The 26,590-nt window shown below is 38.6% G+C and overlaps 1 protein-coding gene across 6 annotated transcripts in view; it reads right to left on the bottom strand.

Annotated features, from left to right (window-relative positions):
- Positions 1 to 26,590, bottom strand: part of PARG (poly(ADP-ribose) glycohydrolase) — a 134,919-nt gene that overhangs the window by 65,833 nt on the left and 42,496 nt on the right. For all 6 annotated transcript variants that reach the window (XM_015147033.3, XM_015147031.3, XM_015147034.3 and 3 more), the window contains one exon: positions 4,185 to 4,277. In XM_015147033.3, the coding sequence (XP_015002519.3) occupies positions 4,185 to 4,277 (93 nt within the window). The remainder of the gene's footprint in view (positions 1 to 4,184; positions 4,278 to 26,590) is intronic.

The following is a 26,590-nucleotide window of genomic DNA, read 5'->3' as shown; positions in this document are numbered from 1 at the left end:
GATAAAAGCTCCGAAGCCTACTACCTGGAGGTTTCATCCACATGATGAAATCTTGGTCTCAACAAATCCTTATCTTAACCCAGATATTCCTTTCTATTGATTCCAGGTCTTTAGATAATAACTCTTCCAACCAATGGCAAATCAGAAAATCTTTGAATCCACCTAAGACCTGTAAGCTCCCCTTATATGTATTGATTGATGTCTTATGTCTCCCTAAAATATATAAAGCCAAGCTATAGCCTGACCATCTTGGGCACATGTTCTCAGGATCTCCTGGGGCTGTTACAGGCCACTGGTTACTCATATTTGGCTCAAAATAAATCTCTTCAAATATTTTACAGAGTTTGACTCTTTTTGTCAACATATTTTAAATGTTAAAATGTTTTTAAAGACATGATGATAAAATCAAAGACCAACTCCCAGTTTATCCTTCAGCTGTTAAGTTTCAAAATGCTCCTACAGAATATTTAGAGATGCATTTACCTTCTCCCCTTCAGTAAGACACAGAACTAAGAGTTTCGGGTATCTGCACTCATCTCAAACTGGCATGCCTAGAGCAAACTGTCCCGATCATACCTCAGGAGTCGACACCCAGAATGAACCTGAGGAAAGGGCAGGCAAGACAAACCAAAACTGCAGTGCTGAATAATGAATGCTTCTCTAAGTACAGAAGTACACATCATTGCTAGAATAAGAGTTTGCCAGAAAAAAGAACAGATTAAACTTGCAATTCAACTATTTCTCTTGGAAAAATTCAAAGGTAAACAAACAAGTAAAAGGCAAAGAATCTATTTTCACTGTTATACAAAATTCTCTCCCCTTCAGGTCTTAGCAATCACCATTTCTGAGAAAAATAGAGAGCTCATATTGATCTCCATTTTCCATCCTGTGCATTTATTCACAACCAAGCAACGAGTGTAGAAAAGGTGACAGTGCATCAATGGCTTCAAGCAAAGTGTTGCTTGGTTTTAGTAAGAAATGAGTTTTTAACTACCATTTACCAAATTATTCAGAAAAATGATTTTAAAAATTAATGGTAAATATTTCAGGCTTAATGGACTTCAAACAAACATTTCTTGTCTCCCAGATAAACAAATAGTATAATTTTAAATAGAGTTAATGATTTCTGCTCTCCTGGTGAGGGGAAATGCCTAAAAACTCATTATTTGGAGAAATGAGGAGATGTAAATCTTATTGTCAAGCACTCAGCTCAACAAAATAAAAGGCTGGTTACTGTGAACCAAGATATTTCAAAAAGTTCCTGACCAAATTTGTTTCCTTTAATTTTCTTTTGATAAATCTAAAATTTACCTTTTAGATTTGGCCTAGAGTACTTCAATGTGATAAATTATTAAATATCAACATATACAATTTAACTAGCGACAAGATGTATTTTGATCTCAAATAAAAATCTTAACTTTCACAGCAGAGGTTGACTTTTCAATAGAGGGCAAAGCACAGAATTAAGATGCTCTCCCCATTGATATGCTAATGGAGAAGAAAGTCATTGGGAGAAGCCAGGACAAAAAGCTGAGGACCCAGGGGTCTGATTTTGGTTCCAAGGGGCTTGTTATAGCTTACAAAGTTAGATGCTTTTGAATAAAAATTTCTCATTAAATGAAATATGGAAACTCTCATATGCACGATGGGAAGAGAAGAGGATTAAATGGCCCACTCCCAAAGGCTACCTACTATCTACTATTGATTATGAACTACATATTGAATTCAAAAGGTATATAATTAAGCACCATGCAAACCAGTGACACAAAGAGGATCTCTCTTTAAGGAGACTATAATCCAGTGGTAAGAGATATATAATGACAACAATTATAAAACAATGATTTGAGTGCTTCAGGAGGGATGACCTTGTCTGGGAGGCAGGGAAGGCTTCACAGGGGAAGTAACAGACAGGCATACCTAGGAGGTAGTGAGAGATTTTACTAAGTAAGGAAAGAAAGGAAAAAGAACTAAGATGGAATATGATCAAGCAAATAACTTCCAACAGAAACAAGCAGAAGATATGTTTTAAAATATACTTCCCCTGCCCAATAGTAAAACTTATTTCAGACACAATGCATTACTGAGGTGAAATTAAAGTTACATAAAATTGAAAACATCACACTGGAAAACATTTCATGGGTCTCAATTGAAGATGGTATAGTCCAAGAAGGCATCTGGACATGTGTGGGTTGTTTTCTGGTTGCCCCAATGACCCTATTTGTGGTGTTTAGGGTGTCCTAACGACATACTGCAATGGATGGGACCATGATACACATTCAGAAATTGTTCCACCCAAATGTCCACAGGGCCCCTGCGGAGTAAAATGCTAGCAGAACCCTGGCTAGCAGCCATGCAGCAAGAGGTGTTGGCCCTAGAAATAGAAGACAAAGGCAAATTCAAGCACCACTGTGAGAAACACAGGAATAAAATTATGAAGAACAAAACAAACCCTGTGGAGGTTTGAAAATACGTTCACAAATTATTTGATGCTCCTCTCTTTAAGAGGTGGAGTCTTGGGCACGGTGGCTCATGCCTGTAATTTCAGCACTATGGGAGGCAGAGGTGGGAGGATCACATGAGGTCAGGAGTTCGAGACCAGCCTGGCCAAAATGGTGAAACTCCGTCTCTGCTAAAAATACAAAAAATTAGCCGAGTGTAGTGGCACATGCCTGTAGTCCCACCTACTCAGGTGACAGGCAGGAAAATCACTTGAACCCAGGAGGCAGAGGTTGCAGTGAGCTGAGATCATGCCGCTGCATTCCAGCCTGGGGGACAAGGGTGAAACTTGGTCTCAAAAAAAAAAAAAAAAAAAAAAAAGAGGTGGAGTCTAATACTCCTCCCCTTGGGTATCGGCTAGCTTCTAATGAACACTAAAACAGCAGAAGTGATGCTAGGTGCCTTGAGAAAAATGGGTCACAGAAGACACTGCAGCTTCCTTGCTCTCTCCCTTGGATTGCTTGCTCTGGGGAAGTTAGCCATTACGTCATAGGGACAATCAATCAGCCTATAGAGAGGCCAATAGCAGGGCCTTCTGCCAACAGCTATGTAAGTAAGCTAACTTAGAGGTGTGTCCTTCAGCCCCAGGCAAGCTTTCAGATGACTGAAGCCCTGGCTGACATCCTCACTGCAACCACAAGAGAAACCCTGATCCACAACCACTCAGTCAGCTAATCTGCTCCCAAAGTCAACAGAAGCTGAGAGATAATACATGTTTATTGCTTTAAGCCATTAATTTTGACATAATTTGTTATGTAGCAATATAAAATTAATGTACTCCAAACAAAATAAAATACAGGATTCTTTATTTTTAAAAGTTAAGGCCGGCACAGTGGCTCACACCTGTAATCCCAGCATTTTGGGAGGGCAAGGCAGACGAATCACCTGAGATCAGGAGTTCAAGACCAGCCTGGCAAACATGGTGAAACACCGTCTCTACTAAAAATACAAAAAGTAGCCAGGTGTGGCGGCGCACACCTGTAATCCCAGCTACTTGGGAAGTTGAGGCACAAGAATTGTTTGAACCCAGGAGGCAGTGGTTACAGTAACCTGGGATTTGTGCCACTGCACTCCAAAAAAAGGAACCTTAGCCAGGTGTGGTGGCACATGCCTGTAATCCCAGCTACTTGGGTGCCTGAGGCAGGAGAATTGGTTGAATCTGGGAAATGGAGGATGCAGTGAGCCAAGATTTTGCCACTGCACTCCAGCCTGGGTGACAGAGCAAGGCTCTGTCTCAAAAAAAAAAAAAGTTAAGAAAGTATCATTAACTCATTTGTTAGAGAATACATTACTTTGGGGGAGGGTGAGGAAGGAGTGGGTAGTATTAAGCCATTTTGAAAATACGCTATTCCAAATCCATTAGTATGTTTTGAAATAATGAGTGCTTTTTAAAGTTAGAGGTTATTTGAACAAAGAGAGAAAAAAGTCATAGTAAACAAGCTTCAACAGTGTAAACAGAAGCTGAGGAATGGAATGCTGCATTTTTAATGTCCTTTTGTAGTACTCTCTACCCTCTAATCTTTTCCTTAATACAGCAAAATTACCATACTCTTTGGCAAAAACTGTTTCCCTTCTCTTCTCTTCTCTCTCTCTCTCTCTCTCTCTATCTGTGACCTTGGCCATTCAAATTTAAGGGAAATTCAATTGTCGGTCTCAGGGAAGCTACTGAGGAAGCTACATCCACTAACCTGGGTGCAAATATTTGGCAGACAGAGTGCAATTTTCACCATATCAGGCAAAATGGACTGATATAAATGTTGAGCTTCTGCTTCTTCAAGTACCTGAAAACCAATAAAATAAGTTATGTGAATAATAATAACCAGTAAATATAATAACCGATGAATATATGTTTGTCATGAAATTAAATCACATATCTGCTTTTCATGGAACCCCATAAAGTGGCACACTTATCAGCATCACCAAACACATGTAAAAATACATCAACAGGTGTATACAAATAAATTTACAAATTTATTTCCAAATGTATATTTGGCATTAAGGCAATTCACCTTAATGCCCTCTGAAAAAACTTTAAGTATCCCAAATATCAAATATCCCTCACACAGCATTCACAATAAAGTAAAAACACTTGCAAATGGAAAACAGTACATTCTGCCCTTGGTTATATCAACTAGAAACTGCTAGACCACGAAGGACTCTCTTAGAAGCCCCCAAGGACCCATCTAGCTTCAACGGTCTATAATTGAAGAAATCTCCATAAAAGCCACATTAATTACTTCAGAGCATCCTCTGTGGGTCAAATCTAATCTACTGGGTAACAAACAATGAGGTTTCTGATGGTCTTAGAATTTCTCTTTTCTAGACACCCTCGGAAAGTGAAAACCACCATTCCCATATCATAATTTGAAGCACAACAAAGATGCCATGCATGGTCCATTTTTGTCTTTTATAAAATTTCCCATCACTTTAACACCTTTTAATCTAATTTCTTTCTAAACATCAGGGTATTTCTTTAAAAGTACTGGAAATGACAACATTCTTAATTTAGAGAAACTACATATATAGTCTGGACTGAAGTAAATACTTTATCTACTTGAAATCACATTTTAACTACAAGAGGCCTCAGTTATAATCTAGTCTGATCTTGTCACTACTGGAGAGAAAACTGAGGCCAAGGAGGTTACCTGATCATCCTACATTGAGGTCAATTAAAACTAAATCAGAACAAGAACCTAAGTGTTCTGGTCTTTATGCCACAGCTCTTCCTACTTCCCTATGTGACCAATGTTTGGAATCGATGAAGAAACAGACTTTTGACAAAAATCAGGAACTAAGCAGAAATAAAGGTAAAACCATTTGTTTAGCTGCAGCTGGACAGGGTATGTGTATAAACAGAAAAAGTAACAAAGATTATTTAACCTGATTTTGCCAGTAAATTCTAACACTAAGAATTTTCGTTATACCAAAACTCTAAAACCCAAACTATGTTTACTTCTCTTTTAAAATTAAGATGAGTAAACATATTCAGAATGAACAGGAGGATATTTGTAATTCAGAGAATTTGAAATTCAATTAATCATAAGCATATAGAAAATTAAGTAAACAAAAGACAATTATTAATTCTGGAGAAAACAAAAAGTTTTGCAAGAGAGGAAAAACAATCACAGCCCATGTATGACTAGTGTTTATACTATCCAACTGAAAAAACAGACTACTGATGTAATTGAAATGAATATGAAAACTATAGTGAGAAAATGGGGAGGTAGAAATGAGGTTTGCATTTATGGAGGTGGAGAAAGTGAGAATAAGAGCTAAATTCTAATCTTCTAAAGGGGGACTTGTTTTAAAAAGAGTTTAGAGTAGTCAAATGACTGCCTCTTTATAATCTGCCTCCTTAACTCTGTTAAAAATAAGAAAACTAAATTTAAAAAAAATTTTACATTCATAGATGACATTCTACTATTTTAGAGGTACACACTAAAGATACTGGCTTCTCTACACCTGAAAATGTATAAAATACAAATACATTAATGGATTTGTTTAAAATATTCAAACTCTTCCCGTTTATAATTTATCTTTTTTTTTTTTTTTTTTTTTTTAAATAGAAACAGGGTCTGCCCAGGCTGGAGTGCTGTGGAATGACTATAGCTCACTGTAACCTTGAACTCCTGGACTCAAAAAATCTCTTCCTGCCTCAGCATCCTGAGCAGCTAGGAATACAGGCCTTTTTGCTTTTTAAAACTATTTATTCTGAAATAATTATGGTTTCACAGGATGTTACAAAAATATTACCTCTCATCCAGTTTCTCTCAATGGTTACATTTTACATTACTATAACATACTAAAAACCAGGAATATCAGTACAATGTGTATCATTCTATGCCATTTTATCACACGTACATGTGTGTAATCACCACCAAAACTAAGATGCAGAACCATTTCACTACAATAAAGATCTCATGCTACCCATTTATAGTCACACTCAGCTTCCTTCCTCTCACTATTCCTAACACCTAACACCCATTAGTTTGTTTTCGAGCTCAAAAATTTTGCCATGTTACCTAAATAGAAACGTACGAGTCCTTTGAAGTTGATTTTTTTTTACACGGCTTAACGCCCTTAAGAGCCATTCAAGTTATTGCAAGTATCAATAGTTCACTCCTCCTCATTATTAAGTAGAATTCCATGGTATGAATATAACAGTTTGTTTAGCAGTTTCATCTACTGAGAGGCACTTTGGTTGTTTTCAGTTTTGTACTATTATAAATAAAGTTACCTTTACTCTCGACCTACCTATACTGTTGTCTGAAATTACTTCCTGTACACAGCACAGTATGTCATTTTAAAAATTCACTCTGCAAATCTGTCTTTCAACAGATGAATTTAGGTCATTTATGTTTAATGTAGTCTTTGATATGTTGAAACTTAAATCTGTTATTTCATTTTATTTATTTTATCTGTTTTCTTTTCCCCTCCTCCTTATGGGTTACTTGAACATAGTTTAAAATTCCATTTTTGTTTATCTAAAATGTTTCTGACTGCATCTCTTTGAATAGATGTTTTTCTAAAGTAGCTGCTGAAGAACTGCATTACATACAGCTTATCAACATTTACTGGTGTCAATATTTCACCAGTTCCAGTGAAGTGTAGACTTTACCTTCCTTTACCCTTCTCCATTTATAATGTAAATATCTTCAATATTTTCTCTACATACATTGATAACTACACTAGACTGTTTTACAATATTTGAAAACAGTGAAAAGTCAAACATAATTTACAACATTCAAAAAAGTTTTTTAAAAGTCTATTATATTTACTATATTTTTACTCTTTGTTATTCTTTCTTCTTTCCTGATGTTCCATAATTCCTTTCTTGTATAATTTCTTTTCTGTTTCAGGAAATTTCTTTAGACATTATTTCACGGTAGGTCCGCTGATGATAAGTTCTCTTTTCCTTCACCTGAGAGCATCGTGGTTTCCTCTTCCTTTCTGAAGAATATCTTAATTGGATATAGAATTCTGGGATGACAATTATTTCCTTAGTCCTCAAAATTTTGTGCCACTTTTTTCTGGTCTCCATGTTTGCTGATAAGAGATCTATTGTCATTCAAACTGTTTTTCTGTATAGGCATTGTGTCATTTCTCTTGCTGCTTTCAAGATTTTTTCTTTGCCTTTGGTTTTAAGAAATGTGATTGGCCGGGCGCGGTGGCTCAAGCCTGTAATCCCAGCACTTTGGGAGGCCGAGACGGGCGAATCACGAGGTCAGGAGATCAAGACCATCCTGGTTAACACGGTGAAACCTCGTCTCTACTAAAAATACAAAAAACTAGCCGGGCGAGGTGGCGGGCGCCTGTAGTCCCAGCTACTCGGGAGACTGAGGCAGGAGAATGGCGTAAACCTGGGAGGCGGAGCTTGCAGTGAGCTGAGATCCGGCCACTGTACTCCAACCTGGGCGGCAGAGCGAGACTCCGTCTCAAAAAAAAAAAAAAAAAAAAAAAAAAAAAAAAAAAAAAAAAAAAAAAGAAATGTGATTATAGTATGTCTTGGTATGAATTTCTTTGGGTTTATCCTACTTAAGGTTCGGTCAGCTTCTTGAATCTGTAGATTTATGACTTTTCTCAAATTTTGGAAGTTTTCAGCCATTATTTCTTTGAATATTGTTTTAGTCCCACCCTCTTTCCCCTCTCTTTCTGTTCATATGATGACACAAATGTTATAGCTAAACTCTGGGTTTTGTTTTTCATCCATTTTCTCACTGCTGTTCAGAATGAGTAATTTCTCTTAATTTCTTCCAAGTTCATTGATTCTTTCCTCTACCATCCCCATTCTCCATTAAACCTGTCTATTCCATTTTAAAAAATCAGTTATTACATTTTTCAGTTCTAAAATTTCCATTTGGTTTCTCTTGATAGTTTTTTTTTTTTTTTCCTTTGCTGGGACTTTGTATTTTTTCATTTGTTTCAAGTATGTTTTTAATAGCTCAGCCTTCTTGTGAGGGCTACTTTAAAATCATTGTCAGACAATTCACATCTGTATTCTCTTGGGGTTGGTGTCTATTGAGGTTCATTTTTCATTTCAGTTGAGATTTTCCTGATTCTTTTCTGGTTATGAGTGACTTTTATTGAAATTTGGATATTTGGGGTATTATAAATCTTTGGATCTTATTTAAATCTTCAGCCAGAGCAGGCCTTCTGTGATACTGTGCCAGCAGGGGAATGGGATAGCTACTTCATTACTAGCAATTGAGGGTAAAAATTCATGTTCCCCAGTCAGCCTTTAGTACCCAAAGTGGAAAGTGAGAGAGGTACCTTGATAGTGCTGGGTTGGGGTGAGAGTTCAAGCTCCCCACCAGGTTTTACTGATACCACTTTGGTGCCATGACAGTACCATAGTCCCTGCTGGTCAGTGGCCTTCTACCTTTCAGAGTCTTATGTTTGTTTTACACACAAGGTCCCTTGTTTTTCACTGTAATTAGTGGGAAGGACAGAGAGAAGTGACTAGTCAACCATGTTAAACCTAAAGATATTAAACCTTAAGTGTCTTAACAGGCTGACATGTCTCCTTTGGGTACCCATCTTTGTCTTTTAAAACTGACACGAGTGGCTGCTGCGGTGCTCTGCTGACAAACTTTACAATATCGCTTATTTATCTGATGAAGCATTATTGCACTGTACTTCTTCACAACTGTCAACACTCCAGACCTATGTCTAATGCTGCTTTGGAAACACAAAAAGGGAACCTAAAAAATGTCATTTAAGAACATAAGCGGCTCAACTACTGTTTGAGATGGAATGCATAATCTAAAATATCACCATGACCTTATAACCTGTATAATGCAAACTGGGATGCAAGTAGGGAAAAGTTATTTAAGATGTACATCACTTCTTAACTTCAAGAAAAGCAACAGCCATATTCTAAAAGCAACAGTCAAATATTCTATAACAATTAAAGAAAAATAAACATATATTACTTATTATGATAATGATGATTATAAGGGAGGTAAGCATTTACATGATGGTAAAAAAGAAAGCTGTATTAAATTCTCCCACAAGTAAAACCCTGCCCTCTACTGGATAGTCTGCATAGATAATTATATACAGCCAGTGTTTTGATCTGTGCGTGTGCCCGTGTGTGTAGCAACTTTTTATTCTAGTCTCAGAAATTGGCTGTATATACATAATATATATATTTCAGTCAGAATTGATACAATGAATTTCAAAATTATACTGCTATTTTGCCTACCTCCTCTCCTTATAGATCTGTTCATTCAACTGGCTGATAAACAAATACCTGAGGAACTATTATGTGTCAGGAATTGTGCCAGAAGATGACAGAAGAGTAAACAGTAACAGATGTGGTCACTGACATTGTGAATCTCATGGCACAAAGCCCTATCCTCTCCCCGTGACCCCCAAAACGTCAGCCCTAACCTAGGAGGGCAGTAATAACTGCAACCACATCATAGTGACTGTGGAGAGGCTATTTTTTTCCTTCTCTCCACAAATAGAAACAAGCTACTAAAATAAAGGAACTAAATCTGCCAAACACCAAAACATTATAAATTATTTAAATATCTACAAACATACAAATAGAAAAGAGATGCTTACTTATTTCTTCTTTCTTTGAATATCTGATTAACTACATACATCTGTGAAATATGCTCTAATATTTATGAAAGACGTATTTACACATGACTAAGTACCATACCTGACCTATGGAAAATATTAAATATTGACTACTGAACTTTGAATTAATAAGTGAAATCTGTAGCTCATAAAATGAGAAGACCAGTGTCATTTCAATAAAAGAAAATATTTCCACAGATCTTTTTCAAACAGTTCAGAGCAAACAGCTTTAAAAAAGTAATCAGGCCGGGTGTGGTGGCTCATGCCTATCATCTAAGCATTTTGGGAGGCCGAGGCAGGCAGAGCACAAGATCAGGAGATGGAGACCATCCTGGCTAACACAGTGAAACCCTATCTTTACTAAAAATACAAAAAATTTTTCTAGCCAGGCGTGGTGGTACATGCCTGTGGTCCCAGTTACTTGGGAGGCTGAGGCAGGAGAATTGCCTGAACCTGGGGAGCAGAGGTTGCAATGAGCCGAGATCATGCCACTGCACTCTAGTCTGGGTAACAGAGTGAGACTTTGTCTCGGAAAAAAAAAAAAAGTAATCAATCACAAATCAATGAATATAAGAAATACCACAAGCTGCTCAGTTTTCTCTATTGGTCTAAACCTAGTTAGATCCCAATAAAATTGTGAAAAGTTACTAACAATCCTCTTTAATAAAAAAAATCAAAATCTATATGAAAAGTCTAGAATATGAAATTTTAATTAATAGACAATTTTTCAATAAGAAGTACACCACTCCAAAACCTAAATAGCAAAGAGGAAATATCCTCATAATCCCGTGGTCCTCATATATATATATATATGTATATATATATATGATTCTCAATGGGGAATAATTACAAAAATTTTTCTCTACTTTGGAATACTGTGTAGCATTTATCATTGTATAATATGGAAAGACTTTTTAGGCTTTCTCTTAAGGCAAAAACAAGTTGTAGAAAAATATAATATTTTAAAAATTGATATAACACAAAACTGTGTGTTTATATGCACACACACCTAAGTTCTCAGAAGAAGTTTGGGGAGGAAATATGCATCTGTTTATATCTGAGAAGAGGATATCTTGGCAGTGGGTTTATGGGTAATATTTCTTTTCTTTTATTCACATTAATTTTCTTCATTGAAAATACATGACATTTTAAAAAACATTTTGCCTTTAGTGATGTAAAAAAATGCCCTTTTGTCATATTTGGTGAGAAAAAATACTAAATTGTTTGAGCAACATAATTTCAACTGATAAATGCACCTATGTGAGAGCTCTGAAAAAGAAACATAGGTATAAATATTGATTATGTTACTATTAGAAACATAGGTGATCCACCCACCTCAGCCTCCCAGAGTGCTGGGATTACAGGTGTGAGCCACCATGCCTGGCCAGGAAATTTTTTTTGTTTTTTTGAGACGGAGTCTTGCTCTGTCACCCAGGCTGGAGTGCAGTGGCCAGATCTCAGCTCACTGCAAGCTCCGCCTCCCGGGTTCACGCCATTCTCCTGCCTCAGCCTCCCGAGTAGCTGGGACTACAGGCGCCCGCCACCTCGCCCGGCTAGTTTTTTGTATTTTTTAGTAGAGACGGGGTTTCACCATGTTAGCCAGGATGGTCTCGATCTCCTGACCTCGTGATCCACCCGTCTCGGCCTCCCAAAGTGCTGGGATTACAGGCTTGAGCCACCGCGCCCGGCCCCAGGAAATTTTTTTTAAAGGACCATTTCAGACATATACAAAAATAAAATAGGGTAACGAACCTCCCTATATCCATCACCCACCTTCAGTATTACAGGCTCTTGCCTGTCATCCCAGCACTTTGGGAGGCTGAGGCAAGTGGATCACTTGAGGCCAGGAGTTCAAGACCAGCCTGGGCAAGACGGTGAAACCCCATCTTTACTAAAAATACAAAAATTATTTTATGGTATGAATACAACACAATTTGTTTATTCATTCTCTTGTTGATAGATACCTGGGCTGTTTCCAGGTTTTGGCTATTGTAAGTAAAGCCGCTATAAACATTCTTCTACAAATCTTTTTGTGTGTATATATTCTATAAATCTTTTTGTGTGTATATATTTTCGTATCTCATAGGTAGGTATAGAAAGGAATGAAATTAATGGGTAATAGGGTAAGTATATGTTCAGTTTTCTAAAAAACAGCCAGACCTTTTTCCAACACTGTAATACATTTTAAACTCCCAACAACAAAGCATGAGAGTTCCAACTGCTCCATATCGCTACCTACATTTGGTCTTTTAAATTTCAGCCTTTCTAGCGCCTGCAGGCTAATATCTTATTCTAGTTATAACTGGCATTTCTCCAGTGACAAACAATATCAAGCATTTTTAAATGTGCTTATTGGCAATTTGTATACCTTCCTTTGGGAAATGCCTTTTAAATTCTTGCTCATTCTCTAATGAGGTTGGTTGTCTTTTTAATTTTTCAATTGTAGTTCTTTATATATTCGGGATATATGTCCCTTGTCAGATAAACATTTTGCAAATTTTCTCCCTGTCTTTTAAAATTTATTTATTTCTATTTATTTATCTGAGACAGGGTCTCACTGTGTTGCCAAAGCTGGAGTATAGTGATGCAATCACATCTCCCTGCAGTCTTGACCTCCTGGGCATCAATCCTCCCATCCTCAGCCTCCCGAGTAGCTGGGACTACAGGTGTGTGCCACCATGCCTAATTTTTGGATTTTTAATAGAGACCATTGCTGCCCAGGCTGGTATTGAACTCACGGGCTCAAGCAATGCATCTGCCTCAGCCTCCCAAAGTGCTGAGATTATAGGTGTAAGCCACCACACCTGGCCTTCAAGTGATCCTTCCACCTCAGCCTCCCACGTAGCTGGGACCTCAGGCATGTGCCACCATGTCCAGCTAATTAAAGTTTTTTTTTTTTTTTTTTTTTGTAGAGACAAAAAAAATGTCCCTATGTTGCCCTGGCTGGTCTTGAACTCCTGGACTCCAGCGATCAATCTGCTCTGGCCTCCCAAAGTGCTGGGATAACAGGCATGAGCCACTGCGCCTGGCAGCCCTGTCTTTAGCTTGCCTACTTTCCAAATACTTGTCCTTCCGTCCTTATGAGTTTTAAAAACTCGTAAATACTTGTACTTCCGTCACAAATATTTATAAAGATGTCCTAGGAAATCTTTGTCAACTCCTGAGCTACAAAGATGTTTTCCTGTAGAAGCTTATAGTTTTTGCTTTTTCAGTTAGAATTCAGAATTATTTTCTATGTATAGTATGTGAGAAGGGGCGATTTTTTTTTTTAAGCCCACATGGAAATCCAGTTTTGCCAACACCATTTGTTGAAAAGACACTTCTTTTCCCTTGTATTGCTTTGGCACTTTTGTTGAAAATCAAATGCCTGTATAAACATGGGTCTGTTTCTGGGTTTACTACTTGGTTCCACTGATCAATTTGACTGTTATGTCAGTATCGCACTGTATTCATTTCATTTCCTTGACCTGCTGTGACAAAGAACCACAAACCAGGTGGCTTAAAACAACAAAAATGTATTATCTCACAGATCTGGAGACTAGAAATCTGAAACCAAGTTGTTGGTAATATCACGTTCCCCCTGAAGGCTCTAAGGCTCTTCCTGGCCTCTTCCTGGCCTCTTCCTAGCTTCTGGTGGCTTCTAGCAATTCTTGGGGTTCCTTGGCATTCAGATACATCACTCCAATCTCTAACTCCATCATCATATAAGCGTTTTCCCTCAGTGTCTTTGTCTCTGTGTCCTTTCCTTCTCTCATAAGGACACCAGTCATTGATTTAGGGTACACCATAATCCAGTGTGGCCTCATCTTAACCAGTTACATCTGCAAAGACTATTTCCAAATAAAGCCACATCCTGAGAGTCCAGGTTGACACTAATTTTGGGGGACACTATTCAACTCACTACACATACTGTGTTGGTTACTGTAGTCTTATCGTAAGTATTCAAAGCAATTCATGTAAGTCTGTAAACTCTGCCCTTCTTATTTACAATTTTTTTGCAAATAAGAGTCCTTTCTCTTTCCATATAAATTTTAGGAAACAGCTTTGCATTTTCTACAAAATGCCAGCTTGGTATTATGATTGGAACTGCATATAGGGAAAACTGATATCTTTTTTTTTTTTTTTTTTTTTTTGAGATGGAGTTTCACTCTTGTTGCCCAGGCTGGACTGCAATGGTGTGATCTCGGCTCACCGCAACCTCCGCCTCCTGGGTTCGAGCGATTCCCCTGCCTCAGCCTCCTGACTAGCTGGGATTACAGGTGCCCACAACCATGTCTGGCTAATTTTTTTTGTAGTTTTAGTAGAGATGGGGTTTCACCATGTTAGCCAGGCTGGTCTTGAACTCCTGTCCTCAAGTGATCCACCCACCACAGCCTCCCAAAGTGCTGGGATTACAAGCGTGAGCCACTGCACCCGGTGGAGAACTGACATCTTAACCACACTGAGTCATCTGGTCCAAGAGCATGGCAGATATTCTTTTATTCAAGTTTTCTTCAATTTCTCTCAGCAATGTTTTATGGTCTTCAAGATACTGGTCTTACACATTTTTTGTTAAATTTATTTCTAAGTATTTTATGGGTTTTAGTGCTATTTTTAATGAAATTTTTAAAATTTCATTTACTGCGGGTATATAAAAATATAATGATTTTTGTTTACTGACCTTATGTCTTGCTAAATAAATTAGTTCTAATAGTTATTTTCTAGGTTCCTTGGGTTTTTCTGCATAAACAAACACTGTCAACTACAAATAGAAACAGTTTTACTTCTTCCTTTCTGATTTTCAAACATTTTACTTCTTTTTCTTACTGCATTGGCTAGGATTTCTAGTACAATGTACTCTTTATCAGATTGAGGACATAGTTGTTAACAGTTTTTTTTTTGTTGTTGTTGTTTTCTGGAGACAGTTGCTTTGTTGCCTAAGCTGGAGTGCAGTGGTGCGATCTTGGCTCACTGCAACCTCTGCCTCCCAGGTTCAAGCAATTTTCCTGCCTCAGCCTCCCGAGTAGCTGGGACTACAGGTGCATGCTACCACACCCAGCTAATTTTTGTAGTTTTAGTAGAGATGAAGTTTTACTATGTTGGCTAGGCTGGTCTCGAACTCCTAACCTCAGGTGATCTGCCCGCCTCGGCCTCCTGAAGTGTTAAGATTACAGGCATGAGCCATCACTCCCGGCCTGCTAATAGTTTTATACTCTGAATGGTTACTAAATTTTGTCAAGTGCTTATTCTGCATCTATCACAATAATCACACAGCTTTCAAAATATAAATCCAATCCTGCATTTCTGAGATAAACTCTGCTTAGTAATGATGTATTATCCTTTTTCCATATTTCTGGATTTCATTTGCTAATATTTTATAAAATCTTTGTCACATACTATTATCAGAGGTATATATATGGCTTTATAAATGAGTTGGAAAGTGCTCCCGCCTCCTCTCTTCTTTGAGTTTCTGTGAACTTAGTATTACATCTTCCTTAAATGTTTGAGAGAATTGATCAGTGAAAACATCTTGGTCCACACAGTAACCAATGTTTAATTAGACATATTTTACTAGGTATTAATCCTTTGTCTCTCATATATGTTAAAATAGTCTCCCCTGTCTATCATGAAACCACTAGTTTTATTATTTTTATTTTTTAATATCTACAATATAGTATACTTGAGCCCCTTTTTCAGTTTTATCTTTATCCTTTCTGTCGCTTGTTTGCTACTCTCCAGTGATACTTAACTATTTGCACCTCCCTAATATACCATACTGACTTCACTATATACTATGATCGAATCACAACCTTTTGAACCTATTTTCTTACTTATGAAATGAAAATATCTTGCAGAGATGTGGTCAGAATTATAAGCTTTTCAACAAATAACAGCTAGTATTATGATGATGATGATGCATTATTTTACCCTCTGCCTTGTTTAACATTTTATTACCATTAAACCACAAATTACGCTTCAGGACTTAGTTCACATCTCCCTGGGAAGCCTTCACTGATTGCCTGACTGCCCCTTACTCTGTGACTCTAGAGCCAAAAGTACATACTTGTATTAGAACACTTACTGTGGTTACTACAATTATTTATCTGTATTTTCTGTCCTCTAATCTGTGAAACACAAAAAAATTTAAACATCCTGTGACCCCCAGTACTAAGCATCGTATTTAGTGCTCATTATTTGCTGAATAAAGAGTTGATAAAACCAAAAACATTGCATTTTATCTTCAAAGTGTCCTTGCAAGATAGAAACGACAAGGGCATCTAGAGAAACTAAAGCTCCAAGAAATAAGCAATTTGCCCACATTCAAAAACTTAGTGGTGGCTGGGGATGGTGGCTCACACCTATAATCCCAACACTTTGGGAGGCCAAAGCAGGTGGATCACTTGAGGTCAAGAGTTCGAGACTAGCCTGGCCATCTCTACTAAAAATACAAAAATTAGCTGAGCATGGGGGCCCACACCTGTAGTCCCAGCTATTCGGGTGGCTGAGGCATGAGAATCGCTTGAGCTGGGGAGGCAGAGGTTGCAGTGAGCCGAGATCACGCCACTGCGCCTCCAGCCTGGGTGACAGAGCAAGATTCTGTCTCAAAAACAAAAAACAAAAACACACTGGGACGAGATGCCAGAGCTTTTCTTCCCAGGTTCACGAGGAAGGCTATAAAAGAAGTACCGGCCAAGAAAGTGGAAGACTAGTTATAGGCCTCGATCCGCATTTACTCTCATATTAACCATAGAAAAATCCCTAAATTCTTTATTTCCTCATCCATAGTAAGGATAATTCTATAACTTTAACTTACAGAGTTATGAAAGCTCTCAGATATAACAGTGTTTTGTGAATTCTAAAGCTCCATATACAAAGTATTAATATCTAATGGGCCAGTAATTCACAAACTTTCTAGAGCCTCTTTCTTCTTTTATCACCCCCATATCAATTAACTGCCAAGTCCTATATTGATTGATCCAGCAGGATCTCACATATTTATTACCTCATCTTAATCACTATTAAACTACCCTCAGCCCCTCATCCAGTCTCATCAAGATTACTACAATAATTTAACTGTTGCCCTGCTAATAGACCACCTTCAGTTTCTGCCCAAGTAGACTCTGATGTGTTTCTGCTCCATTTCAAAGCTTTCAATGGCTTTCTGCTGCCTTTTCAATACAGAACAAATCCCTCGAACTAACAGTCAAGTTCTCTTACCCTAGATTCTTATCTAGTCTCATTCAGCATGTATCTCTCTCTCTCTCTCTCTCTCTCACACACACACACACACACACACACACACACAAACTCTACCTTCTGTGTAGCCTACATCCTAGGAAATTCATAAATTCACTCTTCTATAGCATCTGTTTGTGCTGCTACAGATACAATCCTGGAATATCTTTCCTCCTTAACTCCAAAACTTATCCAACCTTTTGATCTTGCTCAAACAATAGCCTGCTTCAAGTCTATCCAAATTTACTCTCCAGCTAAAATGTAATTCTCCCTCTTGTAATTTATTTGTACTTTTTTTCACAAGACACTTAAGACTTTATGCTTTCTGTTGTTATTTATGAATGTGCCTTCTAGCTCCTACTAGAAGCTCCTTTAAGACAAGATTTATGATTGATTCACCATTCCTACAACAGAGGTATTCATATGTAACACTGTCAATAAAAATATGTTAAATTAACTGACACTTTCTATCTGGGTTAACTGATTTTACAAAGCTCATCCTCCTCCTCTCCATCACCTTTCAGAATCTCTATTACTTAGCAAAAATATTATAGTTTTGTTTTGTGTAAGTTGATCAAACTGTCTATAGGTTAACTTTTCTATACTGGAACTACCTCTAAGTTTTCCCAAGTCTAAAACACAGGCTTACATTTCAAAAATTAAAAGTCCAAAAAAATTAAATGTTAGCGGAAAAACAATCATACTACTAAATTATGTAAGGGTAAAAAAATCAACTGGAGAAGGTGAAAGTTTCTAACATTTATCTGTGCACGACTGGGGCTGACACTTTGAAGAGAAGAATGTGACAGCTTACAAGAAAACAAACTCACTCATTCCCCTTAATTTCTGAAGGCTCATGAAAGTCTGACAGGCCAGCCACAGGGTGATCTCTCATGTGTATCGCCCATGACAATTATGGCTTCAATAAAAACTCCATTTTTAATAAACTCCAATTGGTTTTCAGGAAATAGCCAGGCTAACATGTTCATATTTAAGAAGGCGTATTTCACTAATTAGCAGCTAACTAGTTGATAGACCTAAATAAGACTGTACACGGAGAGGTACAAAATCAACGTGGTAGCAGAGGGCAAGGTGACGTAAAAGGCTGAGTCCAGGAGTCAGCTGTGGTGACACATACAAAGGGCTGTGCTGAGGATCACCCTGTCCCTCTACTTTCTTTTGGTTTGATTTGGTTTTCCTCTTCAAACAGCTATTAAGAGTCTCCCTATGAATTTTCAAAATGTTTATGACTCTGGGAAATGCTGATAACAATCACAGCTCATTATAAGCATTTGAAATTATTTGCCCTAATGATAGATAAATGAGATATACCGAGTTTTTAGAGTATCCTGTAATTCACACTGGAAATAACCAGAGGTTGTCCTTATATTAATTTAACAGTTGCTTAATATCAAATAATCGGGCTGATATACACTTTGATTCCTCCCCATCAAGGATTGCCAGCAGAAGGGGGAAAAGAGGAAAAGAAGTGCTAAGCGATGAAATCTCCTTTCATTCTTAGTCTCCACTCCTAGGCCCAGCTCTTATCAGCTAGTGTGGGAAAAAGGAGGAGGAATGAAAGGAGAAAGAGTCCTCCTGCCAATCCTCACCACAAACCTACTTCCAATCTCTCCTAAGCACTGGTGTTTTTCTAATGACAGAACTCTGCATTAGTTTTTCACTTCAGAAAACAAGCCATCAGAGGCTTAAAATTCACAGGCTTTCTGGATGTGGTGGAAATTTCACCATCATGACTCCTAATTCCAAATAATTAACAACTAGTCTGGGAACACAATCAGTTTAGGAAGAATATCTTCATCTAATTCTTGAAACAAAATATGCCTCTAATCAAAAACAGTCACACTATTTTCCTACACAAACTTCATTAAACACGAAGAACAGAATTGTGTAGGTTTATAAAACATGAAGGAAGCTCTTCTTTAAACAGTGTTTATCGCACAATCATTATCTATTTTCACGCTAATAATAAACAGCAGAATTCTTACCTTAGAAAAGACCAAACATAAAAATATACCCTCATTATCCTATGCCTCCAAAGAATTTACTTCTCAGTACTATTATGGTAAATGATTATTCCACACTGGAAATAAACCCACACTGGCACAAGACACTCTGACAGGTCTTTCCTATCTCTCACTTCTATTACTGTATGACTACGAGGCCATATCCATCAATCACTTTTGTAAACACCACCAAACCACATTGCTATTATGTTCAAGCCAATGGATACTTTCAATACCATATAGTCACACTATTATCCATCTTTATAGACAGGCAATCAAACTCAACATGACAAAATTTCAGAGAAACAACTAATGGTGATGTAAGTTTTCTAGCCCTAGAAGTAAAATGGATGTAATCTGTCCAAGAAATACAGGTGAGCAATAACTTCAATCTTTTTTTATAGTTTATACTTTTAAATAATTAGCAGGTTTTTTGAACTCTAAGAAGTACTTTGAAAAATACTTATTTTTAAGTAATATATTTTTTTAAGAGATGGGGGTCTCACTTTTGTCACCCAGGCTGGAGTGCACTGGTGCGATCATAGTTCACTGCTGCCTCGAACTCCTGGGCTCAAGGGATCCTCCTGCCTTGGCCTCCCAAGTAGCTGGGACTACAGATGTATGCTACCACACCCAGCTAATTTTTTAAAAAAATTTTGTAGCGATGGGGTCTCACCATCTTGCCCCAGCTGGTCTTGCACTCCTGGGTTCAAGCGATCATCCCACATCAGCCTCCCAAAGTGCTAGAATTACAAGCACGAACCACCAAGCCCAGACTTAAGTAATTTTTAAGGTAGTTCAATGACAGCTTAGCACACTCACAGCATTATAAAATGTGCCATGCAAATCAAGTAACATACATACATACATATTATAGTGCTTAATTCTTAATTTAATTATTAAATTATCCAGTATGAAATAATAATATTATAGTCTGAACTTCACTCTTATTAAGGATGAAACAAAACTAATTTTCCTAAAAGGCTTGAGGACACTCTGTGGAAGCACACTCTTTGGAGAAAGAACAAAAATGCTAATACATTAGTAGTTAAAACAAATGCTATTACAATGAAAAGATCTTTTTAAAAAATGGACAAGTTCTACTCAACAACTCAATTATTTGAAGTAATATCCAATTTAAAAAAATTCAGGCCAGGCACAGTGGCTTACGCCTGTAATCCCAGCACTTTGGGAGGCCAAGGCGGGCGGATAACAAGATCAGGAGATCAAGACCATCCAGGCTAAACACGGTGAAACCCCGTCTCTAATAAAAAAAAAATACAAAAAATTAGCTGGGCGTGGCAGCAGGCGCCTGTAGTCCCAGCTGCTCGGGAGACTAAGGCAGGAGAATGGTGTCGACCCAGGAGGCAGAGCTTGCAGTGAGCAGAGACTGTGCGCCACTGCACTCCAGTCTGGGCGAGACAGCGAGACTCTGTCTCAAAAAAAAAAAAAAAAATTCAAAACGCAGTCAAAGAATGTTGAGAAATCTCAGAAGTTCCCTGTAAGCAGGTTTCCATGTAGAAAGATAATGTCAGATGCAGAAGGATCCTTAGGGATGACCTAGTACATTGCTATCCAATCTAACTTTCTGCAGTGATGAAAATGTTCTATATCTGTGCTGTCCAGGATGGCAGCCACCAGCCACATGTGGCTACTGTGACTGAAGAACTGAATTTTAAATTTTATTTCATTTTAATTAATTTCTATTTAAATAGCCATATATGGATAGTAGCTACTGTTTGGACTCCACAGATATAGGCTTTCTTGCTATACCACTCCAATGAAATAGTCACCAGGGCAACCAAAAGAAGATTCAACGGTTTTCAGACATATGTAGATACAACTACAGATTACTAAATCTGTAGCTTTTTGTTTAGAGGTTTTAAAATACACCTAATTTTATTCAACTGCATCAGGCTACTTTTGGTAACCCCAATTCATTTTAAAAGAAGGATGAAAATGGTCAAATATTCCTCTTGAAATAATTTTGGTTTTATAGCCTATAAAATAATGAAGGCATATAAGGACCGATGTGGCACATAGTTACATCACATAAAACATTAAGAGGTCAGGTTCAATCTATCATCTGGTGCATTCATAATCCTTTTGCATGTAGGGAATTAAAGAGGTAAATGGGCCCCTGAAGTGTGAAGTTACAGAGCTCAGAAATCCAAGAAAGAGAACAGCCTCTCCTTTCTACTGAATTCTAGTCATATGTTGCTACTTAGTCCAAACACATATTGAACACCCACTTTGTCCAGGGCATTAGATTGAGCACTGTGAAAAATAAATACCAAGACAAACAATACAAGGTGTCTGTCCTCTAGAAACTTACTACTTTTTAGGGTAAAAACGCCACACAACAACTATAAAGCCTGGGCACAGTGGTTCATGCCTGTAATCTCAGCACTCTGGGAGGCCAAAGCAGGAGGATCACTTAAAGCCAAGAGTTTAAGACCAGCTTGGGCAACATAGTGAGACATAGTCTCACTCTGCCACCAGACTGGAGTGCAGTGGTGCAATCTCGGCTCACTGCAACCTCTGCCTCCTGGGTTCAAGTGATTCTCCCACCTCAGCCTCCAGAGTAGCTGGAACTTACACGCCACTACACCCAGCTAATTTTTGTATTTTTAGTAGAGATGGGGTTTCACCATGTTAGTCAGGATGGTCTTGATCTCTTGACCTCATGATCTGCCTGCCTCAGCCTCCCAAAGTGCTGGGATTATAGGCGTGAGCCACCGCGCCCGGCCAAAAAAATTTTTTACTTAGGTAGGTGTGGTGGTGTGGACGTATAGTCCCAGCTACTCTGGAAGCTGAGGTGGGAGGTTCTTGCTTAAGCCTAGGAATTTGAAGTTGCCATGATCATGTCACTGCACTCCAGCCTAGAGGACACAGTGAAACCCTGTCTCTGGAAAAAAAATAAATTAAAAAGCTATAATAAAGGTTATGCATACTGGCCTTACCTTTTCTCTCTTCCAATCACCAGTCACAAATGGTCAACTATCACCTTACACAAATAATTCCTAAATCTCTCAGTAAGCGATTGTGGTTCAAAGCCCACATTTCTGTGTGCTGGACTACTCTCCCTGAATATCCTGAACTCAGTTCAAGAAACATTAACTGTGCATCAGCCATGAGCTAGAAAATACTAAGACACCCTGGAGAAATTGGGCCTCACAAATATTCAGACATTTCATGGCTATATGATGCCTAACGTTAACAAGCACATGGAGGTGTGCACAGGTACTACTGTGAGCACACAGAGGAGTTTTTAGTAGAGGCTGAGAGGACAAAAAAGGATACTCAGAGGAGATAAAAACTGAGCTGAGTCTTGAAGGCTGGATTAAGAAGCAAGCAAACACCATGACAGAGAACCACAAGTAATTTAGAGTCATTAGACCATCAGGTTTGGAGCAGGAAAAGTGGCATGAAATGATGCTGGAGAGGTGGGCAGAAGCAAGGTCATGGAATGCCATAAATATCACCAATAAAGCTGAAAAGAGATGAAATGCCATGGAAGGTTTTAAGATCTATGCTTCAGAGAGATCATTGTGTGTGAGCAGCATGAAGGATGGATTTGAAGGGACCAACTGCACACAGGGGTCGGCTAGGTGACTGTTACAACATACTAGCTGAGTCACGACAATGGTACGGAGGAGACAAGTATAACAGAAATAGAGGCGAGACTCAAGAAGTATTTAGGAAGTAAAATTATGACATCATACTATAAAATGAGGAAATGGTAGATCAGCAGAAAAAGGTGGCTGAGGCAGAACAGGGCAGTTAGGATGGTGAACCAGTTCTGGCTTGAGTGAATGAATAGATAAATGGTGGAACCATTCACTGACAGAATTTGGAGAGTGGCCACAAGGCTAGTTTTAGGTACTTGTGGAATATCCAGGTGAATAAATCTAATAGTCAATTAGAAGCTGGCAGAGAGAAAGAGCAGAAGAAAAAAGATTTGCGCATAACCTGCATTAAGTGATATTGAAAGTTCTCACTATGTTAAGTGCTAGGAACATAACAAAGAACAAATCACAGCCTTGTACAAGGAAGCTTATAGAAGATGACTGTAAAACGTCAATTATAGAACTCTTTTTTTTTTTTTTTTTTTTTGAGACGGAGTCTCGCTCTGTCGCCCAGGCTGGAGTGCAGTGGCGCGATCTCGGCTCACTGCAAGCTCCGCCTCCCAGGTTCACGCCATTCTCCTGCCTCAGCCTCCCGAGTAGCTGGGACTACAGGCGCCCACAACCGCGCCCGGCTAATTTTTTGTATTTTTAGTAGAGACGGGGTTTCACCGTGGTCTCGATCTCCTGACCTTGTGATCCGCCCGCCTCGGCCTCCCAAAGTGCTGGGATTACAGGCATGAGCCACCGTGCCCGGCCTAAAACGTCAATTATAGAACTCTGAGTGGTAATGATGTACCAATGCAGGTTCATCAATTGTAGCAAATGCACTATTCTAGTGGAGAATGTTGACAATGGGGGAGGGTGTGCATGCCTGGAAGTGGGGGATATATGGGAAATCTGTGTATTTTGCTGTGAATCTAAAACTGCTCTAAAAAAAGAAAGTCTAGGTCGGGTGTGATAGCTCATGCCTGTAATTCCAGCACTTTGGGAAGCCCAACGCAGGCGGATCACCTGAGGTCAGGGGTTTGAGACCAGCCTGGCCAACATGGCAAAACACCATCTCTACTAAAAATATAAAAATTAGCCAGGCAAGGTGGTGCACACTTATAATACTCAGGAGGCTGAGGCAGGAGAATCGCTTGAACCCAGGAGGCGGAGGTTGCAGTGAGACGAGATTGTGCCACTGTACTCCAACCGAGACATCTCAGAAAAAAAAAAACAAAACCAAAACAGTCAATTGCAGAAGTGATAGTCATGCTGAATACTAAAAGTCAAGCAAGCACTAACCAGGCAGCAGGGAAAGAGGGTCAAGGCCAGAAAAGATACAGTGACATATGTATCCTAAAGTATAACTGTTTTGGACATGCTGCCCTTGAGGAATGGAGTAAGACTAGCTTTTCCTTTGAGATAACAAGAAAGAGAAGCATAAAGTATGTTGAAACCCTTAAAATGAAGAAACTGAAAGCATTTACCTTTTAGATGTCCTCAAATCTCTCCAAGAGGTATGAAGTAGGAGCAGACGGATAGTGGAATGTCAGTAAACATTAGAAAACAATGAAAATGTTTGGAATCCTAGAGTAATGAGGAAATATATCAAAGATGGCAACAGGAAACAAAGGCCTACTTAAGATTGAATAACATGAACTCTTAGCAAGGCCTATCAGTAAGATTTATTATTCCCTCTCTCCTCTCTCCCTTTATTTCTTCCTCCTTCCCTCCCTTCCCCATTACAACTGTGTTGTGCAAAGTGTGCTCCATGGAATACTTGTTACAAAGGAAGTCAAAAGCTGTTACACGGAAGCTGTTTATAAATAAGTTTGGAAAAAAAAAAAAGGGTTTAATTAAATAAAGCCAAGCATGTTTCTTTACTGTAAGACTCCTCAGAGCTATTCCCAGAAGGAGGATATAATACGCAGTACATTCCCCCATCTTAACCATTAACCCTTTACTCATGAAGTGTTAATATTTGCATAATACAACCTAGGACACAGTGGACCAGAAGAAAAGGGATGAAAGCAGTGGAGACTCAAAAAACAGAAAGCACAGTAGGAATAAGGGAATAGAAAACTAGGAGGCTGTGGTGGGAGAAGAATTATGAGTTCATGACTTCAGAGAAGGAGCTGGCTCAGGGGATAACCAGGTCCAAGCTCTGGTCATTTGTGGTCACATGAGTTAATAAAGTAGGTCTCACACTCAGACTTGGGTGTGACTAGTAAATGGTTCATCAACATGAATATCAACTGAAACGAAGTTGCCCAAGGTGATGCCTAGTAACAGGAGAGAGGAAAAGAGGTGTCAAAGATGGGCAGATAACAAGAATGGGAAGAGGGAGTACAACCAGATGGCAAAGGATTCAAAGGAACGAAGACTGTTGGAAGCTGGTAGGTGCTCTCCCTGAGACTGTGCTGTTGCTGCCTTTTTTTTTTTCCTAGTAGAAACAGGGGTTCACCATGTTGGTCAGGCTGGTCTCAAACTTCTGACCTCAAGTGATCTGTCTGCCTCAGCCTCCCAAAGTATTGGGATTACAGGCGTGAGCCACATGCCCAGCCATGTGGTTCTAAATGATGCCAGATCTAAGGCTATGGGCCATTAAGGCCACCTTTTGCTAGAAGGTTTTCCTCTTCTTTCTACTTTTAATTCAAGTCTTTGAACTTACCAGGCCTCCCTAGCTTTACTCAATTAGTTTTTACAATGAATCTTCCCCTTTCCCTAGCCATTTTCAACTGACCTAATGTTTGGGTAGTATGTTTAATCTGATTCAGCTTCTTTCCTAGGTGCGATGTCAAAGACCGACTCTGATGGCATGTGCCACGGCCCATAGATAAAAGTGAGATGTCACTTAGTTACTTAAACTCCCTAAACCTTGGTTTTCCATTCTTCATTTGTAAAACAGAAATATTAATAGTATCTAACTCATGAGGTGGTTGTTAGAATTAAATCAGATAAAGCATACTGCTGACACCAGTAATAAGCACTACCACCTCCATCGCCACAGATAACCAAATAAGATGATCCAGCAAACACAAAGGAGGTATCTACAGGGAGGACCTTGTAGAAGGGTGAGTTTGAAATGAGACAGACCTATGCCTGCAACAGATAAAAGTGTCCAAGAGAAGTGATGCTGGAAAACTCTGCAACTTAAGCAGCAGGCATGGAAGAAGGAAAGGATTACAAAGGGAGACAGGAGCCAACCACCAGGAAAGAGGCTATGCATATGGTTACTTAAGGCAGTGAGCAGTTCCAACATTACACTCCCAGTGGAAGATGCCGTTTGTTTATCTTAGAGCTAGGCTTCTCAGGACTGAGGCAGATTAGACCAAGAGCAAGACTTCAACATATATCACTTTGGAGTTCATTTGAAAATATTCTGTATTTCACTATGCTGGAAAGGGCCCCTGTTGCAGACAATGTCTTTTTATAATGCTTTTCATGTAATCAAAGAGCATTTGTGGCAACACGGTACTATGTCACTCAGCTTACCAAAAACTTCTTTAACACACTGTATAAAGAAAAATTATTTCGCTAGCTTAGAATCTGACAGACCCTTGTACTTAATGATTACCTGTCATTATCATCACAATAAATCGAGGATGAGTATTTTTCTCTACTAGTACTAATAGTAAATAAGGAGAAAGACCA

The sequence above is a fragment of the Macaca mulatta genome, chromosome 9, assembly GCF_049350105.2.
Source record: "Macaca mulatta isolate MMU2019108-1 chromosome 9, T2T-MMU8v2.0, whole genome shotgun sequence".
NCBI lineage: Eukaryota > Metazoa > Chordata > Mammalia > Primates > Cercopithecidae > Macaca > Macaca mulatta.
The sequence above is the reverse complement of the archived record's forward strand: the minus strand, read 5'-3'. Positions and strand labels throughout refer to the sequence as shown.